Source organism: Montipora foliosa, chromosome 8 (assembly GCF_036669935.1).
Source record: "Montipora foliosa isolate CH-2021 chromosome 8, ASM3666993v2, whole genome shotgun sequence".
In the NCBI taxonomy this organism is placed as follows: domain Eukaryota; kingdom Metazoa; phylum Cnidaria; class Anthozoa; order Scleractinia; family Acroporidae; genus Montipora; species Montipora foliosa.
This window is the reverse complement of record NC_090876.1, coordinates 32,959,523-32,975,756: the sequence shown is the minus strand read 5'-3', so window position 1 is coordinate 32,975,756 and position 16,234 is coordinate 32,959,523. Positions and strand designations below refer to the sequence as shown.

The 16,234-nt window shown below is 39.5% G+C and overlaps 1 protein-coding gene across 1 annotated transcript in view; it reads left to right on the top strand.

Moving 5' to 3' along the window:
- Nucleotides 1-16,234, top strand: part of LOC138012979 (serine/threonine-protein phosphatase 6 regulatory ankyrin repeat subunit A-like) — a 58,948-nt gene that overhangs the window by 30,240 nt on the left and 12,474 nt on the right. Inside the window, exons 16-29 of the mRNA XM_068859931.1 lie at nt 423-491; nt 1,190-1,330; nt 2,513-2,624; nt 3,003-3,077; nt 3,616-3,691; nt 3,993-4,032; nt 5,646-5,731; nt 7,584-7,671; nt 8,087-8,204; nt 8,302-8,366; nt 9,304-9,446; nt 9,683-9,714; nt 10,222-10,277; nt 10,641-10,724. Coding sequence (XP_068716032.1) covers nt 423-491; nt 1,190-1,330; nt 2,513-2,624; nt 3,003-3,077; nt 3,616-3,691; nt 3,993-4,032; nt 5,646-5,731; nt 7,584-7,671; nt 8,087-8,204; nt 8,302-8,366; nt 9,304-9,446; nt 9,683-9,714; nt 10,222-10,277; nt 10,641-10,724 — 1,185 coding nt within the window. The remainder of the gene's footprint in view (nt 1-422; nt 492-1,189; nt 1,331-2,512; nt 2,625-3,002; nt 3,078-3,615; nt 3,692-3,992; nt 4,033-5,645; nt 5,732-7,583; nt 7,672-8,086; nt 8,205-8,301; nt 8,367-9,303; nt 9,447-9,682; nt 9,715-10,221; nt 10,278-10,640; nt 10,725-16,234) is intronic.

Sequence of the window (16,234 nt, the reverse complement as noted above, 5' to 3'; positions counted from 1 at the left end):
GCATTGCTGGGAACGACACACATTCTACGGAAGGGCCTATCCATCAAGTGACCAAACTCCCAAGTGCCCCAGTTGTAAAGTTTGGACTCCGTCCCTGGAGAAGAAAACTGAACACTCAGTGATAATACTGAGGAGATTTGGTCCTTTCTCGTGTTCATTAAAAAGAGTACATGCAGACGTATTCATGCTTGCATGCGCTCTTTTTAATGAGCAAAACAAAGGACCAATCCTCCTGAGTATTATCACATGATTTGTATTGGGAAAACAAAATGTACAAGCAAAAAAGGTCTATTCTTTTTTTACATTTTTCTTTTTGTCAATCTTAGGCAGTCCAGGTCAAAGTTTGTTTTTGAATAATAATTATTCAAAAGTTATTTCTGATAAAATAATTGTGAAGTTCTTCTTTTTCCTGTTTTTATTAGAAATCTGGAGTGTCTAGGACTTCTAATACGTAATGGTGCTGATTGGTCTGCTGTTGATAAATTAGGAAGGTATAAGTAGTAACTTTATTCATTGAAGTTCTTTAATGTTGGTATGATATCAACTTTTATTATATGGCAAGCAATTCTCAGCTTAAATCGAGCACTCTGATTGGCTGGTTTTTGGTCGAGATTTTACAGCACAAAACACAAACTTTGAAAAAAGTACAATTATAGCAAGCAGAATTTAGTTTTACATTGAAAAGGTTACCGTTCAAAGTTCTCTTTTGGAAGACGAAGATTACAAACATTCACAGAAGTGTCTAATTGCTCAAAAGAAACAATGCCATATAATAAACAACTTTCTAACCTCCCTTGCTCGAGGGCTGTACTGGGGAATATTGGCCCTTGGTCATTTTTGTACAGACTTTGCGACCAGTTTGTAAGAGGTTAGTAGTTCCTGGTATTTCCAAATTGTTCATTGTTTTGCTTGGTAAGGCTTTCATGCTGCTGTCTCATTGAACTTTCTAGTCAACTTTTGTGTAAAATTTCAAACAATACACCAAACTGCTACTTAACAGTTTTATGGTCACATACACTGTATCTAATGTTGGCAATAACACCAGTGATGATGTTTCAGAGGGTAACTTTTCTTGATGCATGTACAAGTGCATGTGTATTGATGACATCTGACAATTAAAATGATGGTGTTGTTAAATTGTGATTAATGTAACATCCACTTCTTACTGATGGTTTTCTTTTTTTTTTAGAACTGCTCTTCACTATGCTGCTGGCCATGTAAATTATTTATGTGTGAAGTCTCTAGTGACATCGGGCTGTAATGTGAATAAGACTGATACCAGAGGATGCACTCCTTTGCATTATGCAGCTGCTGCTGATAGGGATGCTAAGTAAGGGCAATTAGGTTTAAGAAATGAGTCTCTTTTCTATTTAGTAAAATACAAATTTAACAAAGTTAACCATTACAAGTGGCCAGGGGTTGCCCAGTAGCAGTCTAACTGTCAAGTGGAAAGGGGTCAGACAACAATGGTTAAGTGGTCAATAGTTAATTGTATGAGTGCAGGGTCACGTTGATGGTTGTAGCGTTGTGACAGTTATGTTCCTTGAGGTCTCAAGTGGTTTTTAGCAAATCTCTAGCATTTGTTTTTAAGGTTTCCCTCTCTCCACGCCGCCCTCTATTTTTCCCTCTACTGATTCTCTGAGGTTTCAATAGAAGGCGGCTACTGGCGATAGACCGCCGGGTACTTTCGTCCACCCTGCTGCTTACTTCACGCGACCATTTAAAAGTTTTACTGTGTAGGTGTTTTTGCACCATTCTCTATCACAAAAATAGAATCGCTTTACTTGCTTCACTGAACTCCTAATTATGGAGTCTTCACAAGAAAAAAAAATGTCTACCGATATTCAAACAAACGTATTTAGGGGTTGGTGCTCAATTTACATCACATTCTGCCTATAATGTATTTAAATACTGATAAACCAGCAATTTCTTTGAAAATGACTATAATTGTAGTGTTTTATTGCCTATTTTCCATTGCCTTATAGAGGAAACACCTTTTGGAAAACGCTGGAAATGGCGTTTCGAAGCTTGTAGATTTCAAAATTTTCTGGGGGAGCATGCCCCCAGATCCCCTTTCAGACTCTCAACTTTGGCGCTTGCGATTCCCCAACTGTGTACTTTACTTTCCCAGCCACCGACTGCAAAACTTACTGAAAGCAAGTTGGATTCTATCATGAGTGTAACAGGTTCCTGGAAATTATGCTGGCTTATGGCCGGGTTGCTGAGATTTGCCATCCATGAGGGCATTATTCTGTCAAGGGGCCAGCTGCCCACAGTGAAAACCCTTGGATACACCTGGCAAATTGTTTCTTTGTTGTGTTTTTCCCTAAGGTTTTCAACTGCGAATTTCAGTAGTTGTCAAGTTGTGCACCTAGAAGTATTCTTTCAGGAGGCCATCATTTTTTAACATAATGATTTGATAGATTTCTAGATCGTCATTAGTAAAGTGGGTCTGAAAAAGATGCTATAAATTAATAGTGTAGCCATTATTATTTTCTTTGTGTTATTCCAGGTGTGTAGAGCACTTACTGAGAAATCGAGCCAATGCAAGTAAAAGAGATAAACAAGGTTACAGCCCTGTGCATTTTGCAGCTGCAAAGGGACACAAACTGGCATTGGAAATGGTAAACTGTGGCATGCTGATTGTGATAATAATTTGGCTTGACTTGGTTCCTTCAAAGAGATGAGAATGACAAAACAAAGAGTAATTCCCCGGTTTGTAAAATTAACGATGTGACAGCTGAATTTACTCACTGAAGGTTCAGTGGGACCTAGATTTAATTAACCTCTGTATAAGGAAGACCTAAACATACTTATGTGTACATGCATGCAAGCATTCCTGCCTTGCTGTGGCATTATTCTACTGAAGGAGGCAATGGAGGTGACAAAATTTGACAGATGAAGAAAATTCTGCTTTAATGAAATGCCTTGGTGGCAAAAAGTGACTGACTGGGAATCTACACTTGCTTTAAATGAAATATTTTTTGTATGTCGCTTTTCAGTTATTAGACGTATCAGCTACTGATCTTTTGAATAAGAGTTCGGGCTCCCCATCAGCAACTCCTCTTCATTTGGTGGTAAGCTGTGGCGCTCCATTTCTTTGTTTCACGGTGGTCAATTAACCATATCAACCCAGCTGAAAAATCCATTTTTGTCCTCCTCTTTGTGGTTTAGTTCATCTATTAATTGTCATGAAACAGTAATGCAAGAGCATGAAATTGTGTTTTTTTTTTTTCTGAAAAAGTTAATATTTTCTGGAACTAGTCAAGCCTTTCACATAAGCAAGCCAGAATTACCTGTACATGATTAGAGGTTACCTGTCTTTGGTAACTGTAGTCAGCACTATGCACAGATGTCAGTCAGAATGACTCCACAGACCTATCTGAAATCGTCAGTGGGAATTTTCTTCTGTGCATCCCTGGGTCTGTGGTACTGTAAATACTTGTTGACCCTAAAATATGACGACAATAGGCAAGAAATTATTACTTTTTCATTTTTTCGATAATTGGTACAAGTTATTGTTTCTCACTAGCATTGCCGAAATCATGTGTCAGTGTCAAATGAAACCAAAATTTCACTGAAATATTCGTAACACTTGTGGGTGTTTTTCTATAGGCTTATCATGGCCATGTTCAAGCTCTTCAAGTGCTTTTAGAATCTTTTATTGATATTGATATTAAAGACTCTGATGGTAAGTCCATAATATGATATGTTCAAAATCACTTTGACAATTTACTTTATGTAGCCGCAGCAGAACAGTTCAGCCCTCAACGGTTATTCTGTCACCTCTATGGCGCTCACACTCACGATGAATGGTGGCGGCGGCGGGAATAGCTTTTTCCTTTAGGGATTTTGGAAACAATTGGAACCTTTAGGAACTTGTTGATTCTTGCTCCCAAGGGTAATGGATAGGGAAAGCATTTTCTTTTTAGCCTTAGATGCTACAGCAAATAATAATAGTGAAAATGATAATGGCGTTTTGCTTTTTTCAGGTCACACTCCTCTTTATCTTGCGTCATTTCAAGGACATGCGTATGTCTTGCTTTCTTTTCTTTTAAGGTCTTGGTAATGGTAAATTTGGCGTCGCGCTCAAATTTCTTGTTTTTGCAAATCTTGAGTCGGTGGGCTGTTAATCATTTTTTCCGAAAAAAATATTAAAAAATTAGTTTTAAAACCGCTAAAATCACTTTTCTTTGTTTCCCACCATAGTCAGCGCGCGAAAAATGATTGACGTATCATGTCAATCACGCGCGATCTGCTACCTTACCACGTGCCCGAACGCTGATTGGCCCAGGCAGCATAATTGGCTTTCAAATAGGGGGCGGAGTTTCTATTCAGCAGACCAGCTCAGCAGACGGTCTACTGCATGCGAAATATTCAAAGCTCGATTTTCTGGGGCTTTATTTTGACGCCAATTTTACAACTTCTCGGACCTCTTGTCCCGACGGGTTTTCAGATATCGCTTCCAAATTTTTAGTTCTAATAGATGATTGTACTACCTCAAATACCGTGTGAGGAACTTTTCGTTTGTCTTCATAGACTGGTTTTATGGCACTTTTTCTTTTGCCCAAATTAAGTGTGAGGTGACAGTTTCGACTTTGGTGTGTGATTTTTCCTTCAATTCTTAACATATAAAAGATTTCTCACACGGTATTGGAGTGCATCCATCTGTGACTAAGATGCAACAAAATTCACAATAAAGTGAAGGGGCAGGAGCTTATGCAGCAGACTCTGTCGTTTGAGGCCTCAAAACTAAAAGGCAACCTTAAATACAAAAAAAAAACTTTATTCAAATAGTTCAATTTGTTAGCTTTAATACGATATGTAGTTTGATCCTATACAAAAAATAGCGGCGCAACAATTTTTTGCCTGCGGACACCTCATTTTCCTTTACCGAGACCTTGACTTATACATAAATTCTTTAATCAGTGTTCAGCTTGTCATGCCTCTGCTTTGGGGGGTCTTTACATAAAAACAATACGACTTATTTACTCTTGGGACTGTATCATGCTTCAGTGAACTGGATATCCGTTGTTTTAATGCCAATAAACCCCCAAAATGAACTGTATTATAAGGGATTGGTGAAAAAGGCGAATTAGAATTTAACAGGCAATTAACATATTCCACATTTTTTGAGGGTAGCAGTATTTCCTGATTTATTGATCAAGTACACTTTGCTATGATCGCTTGATTTATTCTTTCCATTTGGCATTTTTCATTAATTACAGAGGAACATTATAAGTATCGTTCCTTTCACTCGGTTCTATCCCTTTTCTAAGAAATAAAAAGCTGTAATCCAGAAACCGCCAAATGGACCTAGGAGCCTAAAATATGCCGCTTTCGTATTCTCACGGTTAGACTGGATCTAGCATGAAATGGAGGCTAATGCGTGGGAAATAATTTTCATATGAAAGATTCCCCCGCATTAGCCTCCATTTCATGCTCGATCCAACCCAACCGGTAGAATGACGAAACTGGCCTATTCCACTGAGGTCTTTTTGCCCTCGTTATCCAATCACTCCTTTCTTCATACTCTTACGAAAAGTTTTTGTCATGAGTATAATACAACAACTTTTTGAAAGCCACTTTCAGTAGTGGTACATGAAAAATCTCTCATTTTATTTTTCACATTATCTCTTTTGCAGTGACTGTGTAGAATGTCTTTTAGAACACAATGCTAAAGTTTTAGTTTATGACAATGTAACCAAAAGAACGCCACTTCATGCTGCAGGTAAGCATTATTGCATCACACTCTCTTAACCATTCTTTGGTCTTTCCTCGCTTGAATCCGTCATTTCCCTTCTCAAACAGCTCCAGTAGCATAAACGCTACGAGCGGATTTCGTTTCAGTATTAGCGCCATATTTTGAAATTTAGCGCGAACTTGAACTTGAATCAGTTTCATCAAGCAATGTTGCATAGTGTATTGCCACTACTTCAACATTTACATCGAACAATGTTGCATGTGGGATCCAACTTTATTCGAAAGTTTGGCCAAGGTTTTAGACTACAACCCCGCAACCCAGAAGTGTAGGTATGCTGAAAGGGATAGTTGAGAAGGACATTTGACATCTCGTGACAATTACGCTATGTAGATAGATTAGAAGGTCACCAACGTAATAATCCCTTGCACCGCACTTATAGGTCGTTTTGAATAGTGCTGATCTACAGTATTTAAGTTAAAGTACCTATTTTAAACTGGTTAGTTTTCAAGATTGGTGATGGGTAACTATTTAAATATGAAAATTCGCGTTTGTTTAGCGGCTTGCTTCGATGGTCTAGTGGTTTTTTTATTAATTAAAAAAAAAAACACTAGTAGTTATCAATAATTGCTAAGTCGCTTATGGTCCAGGTTCAACCTTCTCGTACAGGAAAGTAAAAGTAGCGCAATAAAGGGGACATTTTTGCACGTAACGGTATATCATTAATATGTAATCGCATGATTTTTCTTGTGCAATTTGTAATAAATAAGCAATTGTAAAATTTTTCAAAGACTACAAATTGCATTCGCCCAAGTGGCTCCTGCAATTTTGGCATCATCTCGAGGCTCTGGGGAATAAATGTAAGGATTTGTATGAATTTATGCCCTAGAGCATCGAGATGATGCCATTTGTAAGAAAAACAACACATAAAGCGGTGATAAACATGGCGTTTTATAAAATCTAACTTGGCGTTTCTAGTGTTGCAACATACATTTTCAAAAGTAGCCGATTAGATTAGATAACCCATTAGTAACCGATTAGATTTCATAAAATGCATTACTTCACCATGTTTATCACCGCGTTATGTGTTGACAAGAGTCCCTATGATGCCTTTTGTTTCAGACTGAATTTTAGTGTATCGAAAGTGGGCTATTGCACTCGAAACCATGTGAGCCTTTGTCGTAGGGACAGTCTTAATTTGCAACCTGCAAAACACTGCGTAACATTAAACTGAGGAGCCTCTTTTCGGTCTTGTGCTCCATTGGTTGACTTGCTTCTCTAACTGCGATGATCTTTCATCAATTTCCATTCTGTAGTACTAATATGCGAAATTTCATTATGTTCTAGGATAATTTCATTCACCTCTTACGCGATTTAACTGACAAGGGCCCGTTTCTCGAATAACCCGAAAAGCCATTTGTGAAACTGCCATCCGCTTGTTTTGGAAAGCTGATCTTTTAAGTTGTTTTCGAGATAACAAGAAAAAGAATAACTGTGAAGTTTGACAACTTAAACCGTTTCGTTTCGTGAGATACAGAGGGAATTTTGACACCCAAAGAAGACCCAAAAAGTTTCTGGAGTTTCGGGAAACGGACTCCAGTTCCCAGCTGAGCTCCGCTCGCCTTCTGTGTGCGCGGAGCACGATGGGTAAGATTATATGGTAACACATCTGTGCGAGAAAATTTGGTTTTGGTCACCGTACAACCGTATGTACGTCCACCCCTTCATGTATGCCAATGTTACCAGTATTAAGTGACCATATCGCGGGCTCAAGTTTAGAGCTCATCGAGGTCAGCTTTTTTTTTAAGTTGACCACTGAACAGGTTTTGGGTTTCGATTGGATCGCAGGTCTTAGCATTTCTTTGTTGCCATTTACTTGCAGCTTACAATGGACACACGGATTGTTTAAGATTGCTTCTTCAATACAGTCAAGTAGACAGCGTTATAGACTGCACAGATGCCGAGGAAAGGTATATTGCCACTTGCAAGTTCTACTTGGTACCTAATTATTCAAGTCAAGGAAAGTTTGGGCAAGGAAAAGCCGTTTAGTAACTTGGGGTTTCAGTGACGCGAATAAAGAAACACTTGAGTATACCTGTGTGATCGAGATCTTGATTAAGAATGACAAGTAATTGGGGATAAACTGTAAAAGCATGAGTGGATCATACTGAGAAAAAGGGACACTATCGCGAAGATTTTGACCTAAAACAGCTAAAGCGGCGTTCAAGTTACCATACACAAAACACTCCAGAGAACTCTTTAAGTTGCTGTAGGAAGAGGTGACTTGAATTTTCAGTTACTTTTTACATTGTAAGCCAAATTAACGTAAATTAACGTCAGTCAAACGTTCCCGTGTATATGTTATTATTTTTATTTGTTAACTAGGACTCCTCTAATGGCTGCTGTCGGGAATGGATTCGTTGACTGCGCCAATTTATTACTGGGTGAAGGATCCAGTTTACTGGCTTTAGATATGTATCATCGAAGTGCACTTCACAGAGCCGTGAGTACTAACGCAGTTTGCTTAACATGGTTGCATTGGACGCGTTAATTTTAAATAACTGAGTTCGTGTTTTTTTCTCCTTTTTTCACCTTAAAAGGCAGCTAATGGTCACGATGAATGCGCTGAATCTCTGTTACACAAAGAGGCGGATGCCCTTTGTAGGTAAGAACACAATCCTCTCCTTTTCATTTTTAGTCATCGCTTGTTTAGTTCTCTTATACAAGGTGTAACTTCCAATGACAAAGACAACTACATAGTAGGAGATATAGACAGATATTATTATTATTATTATTATTATTATTATTATTATTATTATTGTAATTATTATTATTATTATTATTGTTATTATTATTATTATTATTATTATTATTATTATTATTATTATTATTATTATTATTATTATTATCGTAGTTCAAGTGATTCGTGTTATTTTGGTGGCACTTCCAACCTTCATCAGCTGTTGAAAAAAAGCCCATGACAGCTTTAAATTGTTTTAAAATTATCGACCTGTGATTAATGCAATTCCTATTAAGCTGACAGCAATCTCGACTCCTGTTGATAAAACAAATGACAGCGACATAAGTAACTCCTTGCTTTTTATGTGATGCTGACCAGCGTGACACAACAAGCAGGAATTGGTTTTCGTTGAGTGTTCAGCACTCAAGTTTCTGGTTATGGAGGTCGACCTTTCTCATTGCTAGGAAGATATTTGCCCAACATTTAAAGTGTTGTACCTCATACCTTCGCCAATGCGCTTGCGTCATGACCATTAAAATGCCACAGCTGGATTTGATGCCCGCTTCTCTAAACATTTGCCCTTAATTTCCCGGTCACAATTGGTTCTTTTGCGAATTGTTGACGCGATATGACTCTACAGTCACCTTGATTGCCGAACTAAGACAACAACAACCGAAAATGTTGGCATAACAATAGTTCGATTTCCGAGGGATGAGTTAAGGGCACAAATATGGCTGCCATGGCGTCATGCGAGTGTCCTCCCCATTCCCTTAGCCGCCTCAGTTAACCATGAATTGGTAGCAGTTGCTGTTCTAAGTAATAACACAGAGGGAGCTAAAAGGACGTTCGCTTTGATTGGCAGGGATTGCAATGGCCGCACGCCTCTTCACTTTGCAGCAGCATGTGGTCATGTTGGCATTTTAAGTTGCCTGCTACAAGTTGTAGGGAGCGGTGTTTATATGGACAATCATGGCTACACTCCGCTTCACTGGGCTTGTTTTAACGGTATGTTGCGTAATCCTACGCCAAAAGAGTTGGTGATAACAGTGGTTCTTTTGCCTTATTATAAATTCCACTTAAATCTGCAAGTACTATTAAAACCCGACCTTCCGTTCTAAAGCCGTTACGAAGGCTTTCGTATCGCACCGTTAAGACCTGATCTTCATCTCTCTAACGTTGTTATTGTTTTCTGCTTCCAGTATTATTAGTGTTTCTAATTTCGTGCACTTTTCAATCTGCAGGTCACGATACATGTGTAGATATTTTACTCGAGGTAGGAAAGTGATTATAAGCTGGGCTGATGGTAACTGCATAGTGTAACAATTCTTGCTTTGAGTTTACGTAACAACATATATATTGGCCAACCCTAACTTACAGAGTTGGAAAATCTTGCTTGAGGCAACTTTCCGTTCTCAACTACTTCTCGCCTGCTGTGCAATCTGATTAAAACAGCGCCAACAAAACCCAAATCACAACGAAGCTAGAAATACCGAATGGTATTGGTCCATGGTTCCACCTGACTTGCTGGTCATCAATCGTCAGGGTCTTGAGCGCTTTCAATTTTTTCGACATATCAAAAGATCCATGCGGATGCGCAAGATTCAGTTGCCGTTCAGACAGTAGACTGGATTTGTCATTCATGAGCACGAAGTTAGCTCCACCATGATTTGTTAAAAGCTGATCATTGCATCCAGCCAGTTTAGTTTTTTTACTGTTGTGCCAATATTCAAGGCCCCGAGATCCTTCAACATTAAGCACTTTGAACTCGTATTGTTTTTAGGGCGACCATTCCAATGCATTTGACGGCAATCAGTTTACCCCTTTACACTGTGCAGTGTAAGTATTAAATCTGTTTGTGGATTGAAGCTACATAAATTTAGATTGTCCCAAGAAGTGAACTTCGTGAGGTCGTTTAACAAACAACGGGAATTTGCTAAGTTTGCTTAACGGCTTGTATTAGGAAAGAACTCTTCGAGTTCTTTCGCAGTGCAATATATTAAGTGTGCTAAAGAAAGTAAATTATACCATTTAAGGGACTTCAACTCGTTCACCTCACAGCGAGTTTCCTGACTTCACTCGACGTCCGCCATAAATAGTCACGGTTGTGGTATTCACTCTCAATGTTAAGTTACACTAACTTGGTAGTTAATTTTTCCAACGTATTCATTGAATGAGTCGACTTGTTATTGTTCTTCGTAGTATAAACGACTATGAATCCTGTGCGGAATTGTTACTGGACACCCTTGGTGATGAAATAGGCAACTTATGTGATAAGAAAGACAGGTATGATATTATATGGAGGTTAAGATATAACACTGTTGATGGATAAAAGTGAGAACAAAAAGTGTCACCTAAAAGAGAAGTGATAGCAAATAACCCTATCGATAACGTTCTCCTTGCTGCCACCAAGGATTTTCACCTATGGCTGAATTTCTGACACGGTCTGTTAGACTCGTTTGTAACCAGGGTTTGTGCAACCAAGAAAGGACGAACTTCAAAGAAGACCCACTCCAACACTTAAATAACGTTTAGGTGCTTTAAACAAACTTCTGAAAACACAAGCTAGTGAGATTCCCCTCTAATTTTACGTGAACTCATTGCGATTACGTGTTTATAACATAAGGGCAAAATTTTCTTGTCACAGTCGAGGCATAACGAAAACCAGTTGGGCAAATGGATTAAAAAAGCACTTGTTCGCTCGCGTTTTAGAGCGAAACAAACAAACAAACAAACAATCAACTTTTTCTTTATGTCCAAAAGAGAACAGATAATTGTTATTTAATTCCAGTTGACAATAAAAATTGGATTTTCATTCCTGAACAAAGGAAGAACCGATTAAACCACCTATTAAAAATATGCATCCACTTTAAATAACGCTTCAGTAAAAATAACAAACGGTTAAGTGCCCAAGGAAATAATTTGTGGGGTAACTTCTTCCACTAAGTATGAGCTATTACTGGTATTCTGTTTTGTCGTTGTCGTTCTCTTTCGCTCTCCTTTCGTTTCTGTTCTAGTCATAGGTCCTCCAGGAATCATGTAACCGTATCAGAACTTCTAAAGATGTGCCAAAAATTGCAATACAGAGAAAAAAAGCAGCTCTAAGCAAATTAAAAATAAGCACTCAACTTTAAGTTTATATACCTACAATGCTTGACTTGAATAACTGCGTAGCTACCAGTGTGGACCACAGATATCATGATATATCAAACTGGATTGAAACCAGCGAAAAAAGCAGAAAGAAAACCTCTTCAAAACCGTTTTCCACCAGAACACGAAAAGCATTGACTTTATAAGAACTTTCGTTGATGTAGTATGGCCGTGTAGCCTCGTCGAGTGACAGAAAGCGCGCAAAAAATGAAGCCTCGCATATGTTTAGGTGAGTTAACTTGGGTTGAGCCTGCAATCCAATCAAGAAACTAGTACCTGACCAGCGGTCAACTTGAAAAAAACAGCTTGCCTCGGTAAGCTCTAAGCTTAAGCCCACGATATGGTCATGTGATACTGGTCAGCGGATGCCTTGTTTTGACAGGTGTCAATTGATCGAAACATGGATGTCTAATATCAAAGATGTATGCTGTAAACTTGCATGATACTGGTCACTTTGGCATACATGGAGGGGTGGATGGACGTACGTACTTATGTACGGACGGTCGATGGCGTCATGGCTATAAAACCAAGATTTCTCGCACCGATGGGTTACCATATTTTCTTAACAATGGTGCGTTAAGTTGATAGAATTTGGTTGTTTTTTGGAGTGACTCAGTACGGCAACAAATGCACGGAAATTCGTCTGCACGTGCAGCACGATTATTTTTCCTATTTGAACAATGATGATAATCTTACTTTGTGACGTTGTCGTTGCCGTAGCCGTCGTCTTAGCCTAAACTCCCTACTTTGTGTGCTTTTCCGGCGGCGGTTTGAACCCTCCATTGCACGACTTGACTGCACACTCTATTGTTTTTCGATATGCCACTGTGACCTACCAGGGACTGTACACTGTCGTTTTTCGTATCGGCGATACGCCACTGTGACCAACTTAGGCTTACTATTGGGACAGAAGTTGAAATGCATAGGTCGTCACTCCTCCGGTTCCTCCTAAAATGAATGACAACTTCGTAGCGGAGCACTTGCCCTCCACTAATGTGGTCCAGGATCGATTCCCGGATTCGGCGCCATATGTGGGTTGAGTTTGTTGGTTCTCTACCATGTTACGAGAGGTTTTTCCCCGGGTACTCCGGTTTTCTCCTCTCCTCAAAAACCAGCATTTGATTTGATTTGTTCTGATTTCAGTTGATTTGTAGTCTCCCCAATCAGTAGAGCACTCGTGCTTGGCTAAATAACCTTGAGACTTCAATAAAGTGATTATTATAACTATTATTATGAAACGACGAGAAGTTTTATAAATGAGTCGTGTTACTGTTAGTGTTGATTATGCTGCATATCATGTAGTTCGCGATCGTTGAAAGAAAAAAACATGTTTGTTTGTTAGATATTAACAAGTAACAACGTAGGCTCCCCTCTGTAGAAGTGTTAATTTTTTTGTTTAAAGTGCCTATCACGTGAACAAACCTTTCTACTTTTTTCATTCTCCGAAATCGTCCCAAATGTATTGCGTTGTTTTTAGAATCTTTTGTTATTAAAATTCACCATTTTGTTCTCTTTGAAAGGACGGGAAACGTTGTCAACCTGGTATTAAACCCATTGCTCTTCCTTGCGCGGTCGTAGATCTCATTAGTATCAGTTGTTCGACTTTTCAGTCAGGAGCCTCAAACGGGTAAAGGTACACCTCCTTTAATTTTGGTAATTCCCTTACCCTCTGGAGGTTATTCTCCCAGGAAGCCGACGGTTCGCTCATTTTACCCTCATCTTTCCATCAGTGCTCCATATTAAAGGTATTTAAAGCTACTTAAGCTACACGGACGGCACAGCAGTCTCTACATCGAGACACAGATTCAGCGACTATGTGTATTTTTAAAAATTTTAGTTAGTCTTATCGAACATTTTACATGTATATATTATTATGTCGTAGTTAGCATACACGACCCCACAAGCTTGTAAGCTTTAAATCCAATCGTGTGTAAATAAAGGTTTTATGTTATGTTATGTTATGTTATGTTATGTTATGCAAAGGAAAGAAGTCGAAACAAGGATATGAGATCCGTGGATTGAGCTCGGGACCTGTTGCACCAAGGCCGCGCACTAACCGACTGTGCCACCCTTGCTCCTGCAAGGAGACAGTTAAGCGAACCAAAGAATTAGTTTTAGACAAGTGTAGAAAATTGTTGAGCGGAAAGGGTTTTTTGAGGTAATGGACACTTTAAAGATGTGTCCTGATTAGCCTAGAAGTTTAGGGGTACCGTAATGTTATTTTCCCGCGGTATCCGATTTTACTATCTTTTGCTTCTACTGAAGCAAAAGTGTATTGTAATACTTATCCTTGGGAACAAAGGAGTATTTCTGAGTTATTACCATGAAGAGTCGTGTAGTAAACGAGAGGTCAATGACTTGAGAATACCCGGCCACTACTTATTACCTTTTTAAAGCGGCATCCCTTTGAAGGACGAGGCATAAATTAGTGGTCGGGTGTTCTAAAGTTTAGCCCCGGCCGCATCCGTATCTGCAAAAATTCAGTTCTGTTTTTCTGGTGACAGACACTAAACGTGCAGCAAGGTTGTTTACGAGGTCACAGCGTCCGGCTGATCGGCATCTCTAATAAGAATAAAACATTTCCAAGCGCATTACATGAAAATCTCAATGCTCTTACAATACATAAAGTAGAGAAAATGTTAATTAGCAAAGAAATAATTCATATACATTCATCAAACATCAGATTTAAACAAAAAAGCTTTAAGTTTGATTTTAAAAGCCTTAACGGATGGGGCGCACCTCACGTCCAACGGAAGGTTATTCCTGAGTGCCGGCGCAAAGGACGGAAAAGCTCGACCACCGTAATTCTTAGTTCTAAACACTGTTCTGTACAGTCGCAAAGAGTTGTTGTTGTTAGAGCGAAGGCGCCTATTCGGGTGATGCAAAGTTATCAAATCGCTCAAATACTTCGATACCAAACCATTCAGAGTTTTGTAAGTGAGAAGTAAAATCTTAAAAAAAAAAAAAAAAAAAAAACGCTTATGTAGACGCAGTCAGTGAAGTTTACAAAGAATTGGCGTGATGTAATCCGTTGTTCTGGTTTTTGTGAACAAGCGCGCGGTTGAATTCTGAACACGTTGAAGTTTCGAGATTTCTTTATCGGGGAGACCATACAGGAACTTGTAGCAGTAGTCCAATTTAGAGGTCACAAAAGCATGAATCAGCTTTTCTGCAGCAGGTTGATCGAAATACTGACGGATATATGTTCCCAATGCAACAAAGGGGAAAGGATGAAGACTTGCAAAGATTACTCACATGAGTGAACAGTGATAAGCACTGGTCACGCGTGTTCACGCTCGGCCAGCGATATTCACCGAGGCTACAGGTTGACGATGTAGATAACGAGGAACTTCAGTTTTTCATGAATTACACATTAATTTATTCTTAGTCATCCAGGATACGATGTCCTGAGCGCAGAGCTCCAGATTACTTAAACAAGATCATTGTTACGATTTCGGCATGATCAAGTACATTTGCGTGTCATCTGCATTTATCACAGATTGAGGGCCTTGTGTTGTGTTAAGATCTTCGATGGACGCTGCGTAAAGAGAGAACAGCAACGGGCCCAACACAGAACCCTGAGGAACACCACACACTAATTCAGCTGGACTAGAGTGAACGTTTTTTTATAACAACTGACTGCGAACGATTAGCCAGATAGGATTCGATCCAAGCGAGGACAGAACCGCTCAGACCAAAACGGGTACGTAATCTTTTAATAAGGACACCATGGTCAGTGATCTCAAATGCAGACGATAAGTCAAGCAGTACTAGAACAACCTCATCAAGATTTTCAAGGGCCAAGTTGATGTCATTAGAGACACGTAGCATGGCAGTCTCGGTGCTGTGGTCCGCGCGGTATGCAGACTGGGTCGCGGTATACAGATCATTAATGGCCAGATAGTGTTTGAGCTGCACTGCATTGCAACAATGCATTCAATGACCTTTCCAAGAAACGGAAGGTTACTGATGGGACGGTAGTTTTCCAGTACTTCATGGTCAAGATCAGAGTCTCTTAGTGAAGGTGTTACAAGACCGTGCTTCAGGGATGCCGGGAACTCGCCGGACTCTAGTGAACGATTTACTATAAAGGTTATAGAAGGCAACACGTCATCGATAACCTCTTTCAATAAAGTTGTTGGAAGCAGATCCAATGAACAGGATTTAGAAGGCGCAGCCATGATGGATTTCCTGGCAACCTGTGATGAAACTGCCTCAAACGCAGATAAAGTGCATGAAGGAGCCCGCTCGTGGAAAGGTGACGAGAGACTACTGGGTGGCACAACATCGAGCTCGGACCTCACTGCCTTGATCTTATCCGTGAAGAATGCACTAAATCTGTCAGCGAGTTCAAGTTCAGAGTCGTAAATAGGAGACCCCTTGATCTTGAACAGGCCACCAATCAGCTGAAATAACTGTTTCTGACTGGAGTTCGATACCCTACTGTTGTAGTGCGCTCTCTTTGATTCCATGATGGCCGCATAATTATTGGCAGACTTCCCGTAGAGATGTTTGTGAACTTCTAAGCCTGACTTAACCCACTTCCACTCCCATCGACGTTTTTCACGTTTCAGTGTCCTAATCTTATCAGAAAACCAAGGTTCACGAGGCCTTTAAGTCGTAGAGTGCTCCTTTATCGGGGCATA